General features: G+C 56.1%; 1 protein-coding gene across 1 annotated transcript; it reads left to right on the top strand.

The window, feature by feature from the left end:
* The first annotated feature begins 1,028 nt into the window (after positions 1–1,028).
* On the top strand, positions 1,029–2,051 carry LOC140674769 (uncharacterized). The gene is made up of 3 exons (XM_072908536.1): positions 1,029–1,196; positions 1,351–1,489; positions 1,627–2,051. The coding sequence occupies exons 1-3, from the start codon at positions 1,029–1,031 to the stop codon at positions 2,049–2,051; spliced, it is 732 nt and encodes a 243-aa protein (XP_072764637.1).
* Positions 2,052–2,279: the final 228 nt, after the last annotated feature.

Here is a 2,279-nt window from a genome sequence, read left to right as displayed (position 1 = left end):
CCTTCCTGGTTCGAGGGGGATGGAGAAGGCGACAGAGCCCACTAAACCGGCGGGGAACAAAAAGAGAAAGGTCCCGAGAACGGCAGCAGTGTCGATTACTTGCCCAGAGGGGCAACACTCTGGGACACTGAAGCTGGCCCGCCAGAAAGTAAATATTAAGCAGTTTGGCATAAAAAGCCTCAAAGTAAAAAGAGCTGCCATCAAGGCAATCATATACAAAATCCCCGGGGAGGGCAAGGCTGTAAAGACTGATCGTTTCGCGGAGGAGCTCCGGAAGGCACTCCAAGATAAGGAGAGTGTCAGAGTCGCGCGGCCCTGTAAGAAGGGCGAGATTAGGGTCCGTGGCCTGGACGAGTCGGCCTCCAAAGAGGACGTGGTGGCTAAGATAACGAAGATCGAAGGCTGCCCGGCCTCAGAGATAAAAACGGGGGAGATCAGATTCTCACCTAAGATTAGGGATATACCTTTTGGGTACAATACCCGCTGGCTGCAGTCAATAAGATAGTGGCAGCCAGCAAAATACAAATAGGATGGATGGCAGTAAGAGTGGAGCCGTTAAAAGCCCGCCCCCTGCAATGCCACAGGTGCCTAGAGAGAGGCCACGTCCGGGAGCGTAGCACCGCTACGGACAGAAGTGGCCTCTGCTACAATTGCGGCACCATAGGGCACAAGGCAGCCAACTGCTCCGCGCGGACCAGATGTGTCCTTTGTGCGGAGAGTGGACTGCCTAGCAACCACAGAGTTGGCAGCGAAAGCTGCCATCCAAAAAAGAAAAGGGATAGCAGCACCAAGGCCGTCCCAAAGACTGGAATGAAACAGAATGGTGACAAAACCCCCTCTCCCCCAGTCGCTGCCTGTAGCAAGGGACAGAAGGAGGAGAGCGTACCCCCCAAACCCCAGAGAAAGGGGAAAGGGATGACGCTAAAGAAGAAGGAGGAGGCAATAGCCATGGCTATAAACGAGGTTCCCGTAGGGAACCTCAGTTTTAAAAAAGGTGGTCATGGAGGAGATCTAAGTCTCATGATATCATGAGCAGAATAGGCCTCCTCCAATTGAACCTGAATCATTATGCCAGGGCTCAAAACTTATTCCTACATGCCCTGGTGGAATGCAAGTGTGGAGTAGGGATAGCGGCCGAGCCATACAAGGTCCAGGCGGATGATCGTGGCTCGGTCGCTATCACCTGGAAGATAGAGGTAGGTTCCCCTCCATGCCGCAAAATGGGCGGTGGTAGGCACCACGTAATGGTAGAGTGGGGCCCACTGTGGGTGATAGGCTGCTACATCCTCCCGACTGTGAGAGAACCTGCCCAGTTCGGGGATCCTCGACGAGATCTCGTTGATCGTTCAGAGGAGACTCTCCAAGCCGATAGTAGTGGCCGGGGACTTCAACGCCTGGAATAGGGCATGGGGTTCCCGGCGTGATAATCGCAAGGGCAGGGTCCTGGAGGACTGGGCGGCGGTGCTCGGCCTGGTCCTACTGAACCAAGGTTCGAGCAGCACCTTAGTCAGGCCGCAGGGAGAGTCCATTGTTGACTTGACATGGGCGTCTCCCTCTGCGGCTGACAGAGTGGCTAACTGGCGGGTAATGTCGCAAGAGACCCTGTCTGATCATCTGTACATACAGATGAGAGCCGACATCACCCGCCGTGGGATGCCAAACCGTCGGCAAGGCGGGGGAGCTCACCACGCAAAAGATGGGCCCTCAAAAAACTGAATCAGGACAGGCTGATGGCATCCGTGCTATCGGAGACCTGGCCCGGCACAGATGTGCCACAGGAGATAGAGGGTCAGGTGAGCTGGCTCGGGGGGCTAATGGCAAGAGCATGTGACGTCGCCATACCCCGAGTCAGACTCAGGCCGCGCAGAGTGGCGTATTGGTGGACCGAGGAGATCGCGGAGCTGCGTAGAACTTCGGTCCAAGCCAGGTACCGCTTTATAAGAGCGAGAAGGCGCGATCTCTCCGAGGCCACGGAGGAAGCACTGGGGGCTTACAGAGAAGCAAGGAACGCTCTCAATGCTGCCATCAGGAAGGCCAAGGCCAAAGCGTAGGACGAACAGTTACTCACGCTGGACTCGGACCCATGGGAGCGCCTATACCAGATTGTTATGAGTAAAATCAGACACTGGGCGCTCCCAGTGACGGAGTGGCTAGACCAAAAGGTCCCCGAAGCCACTCTCTCCGCTCTTTCCGAGAACTGGGCTCTGCCCCGATTTAGGCGATCAGGAGGAGGCGGAATGGGACGAGGGCCTCGAGATTACCTGCGACGAGATGGCCGG

The sequence above is a fragment of the Anoplolepis gracilipes genome, chromosome 16 (genome assembly GCF_047496725.1).
Source record: "Anoplolepis gracilipes chromosome 16, ASM4749672v1, whole genome shotgun sequence".
Taxonomy (NCBI): domain Eukaryota; kingdom Metazoa; phylum Arthropoda; class Insecta; order Hymenoptera; family Formicidae; genus Anoplolepis; species Anoplolepis gracilipes.
The sequence above is the reverse complement of the archived record's forward strand: the minus strand, read 5'-3'. Positions and strand labels throughout refer to the sequence as shown.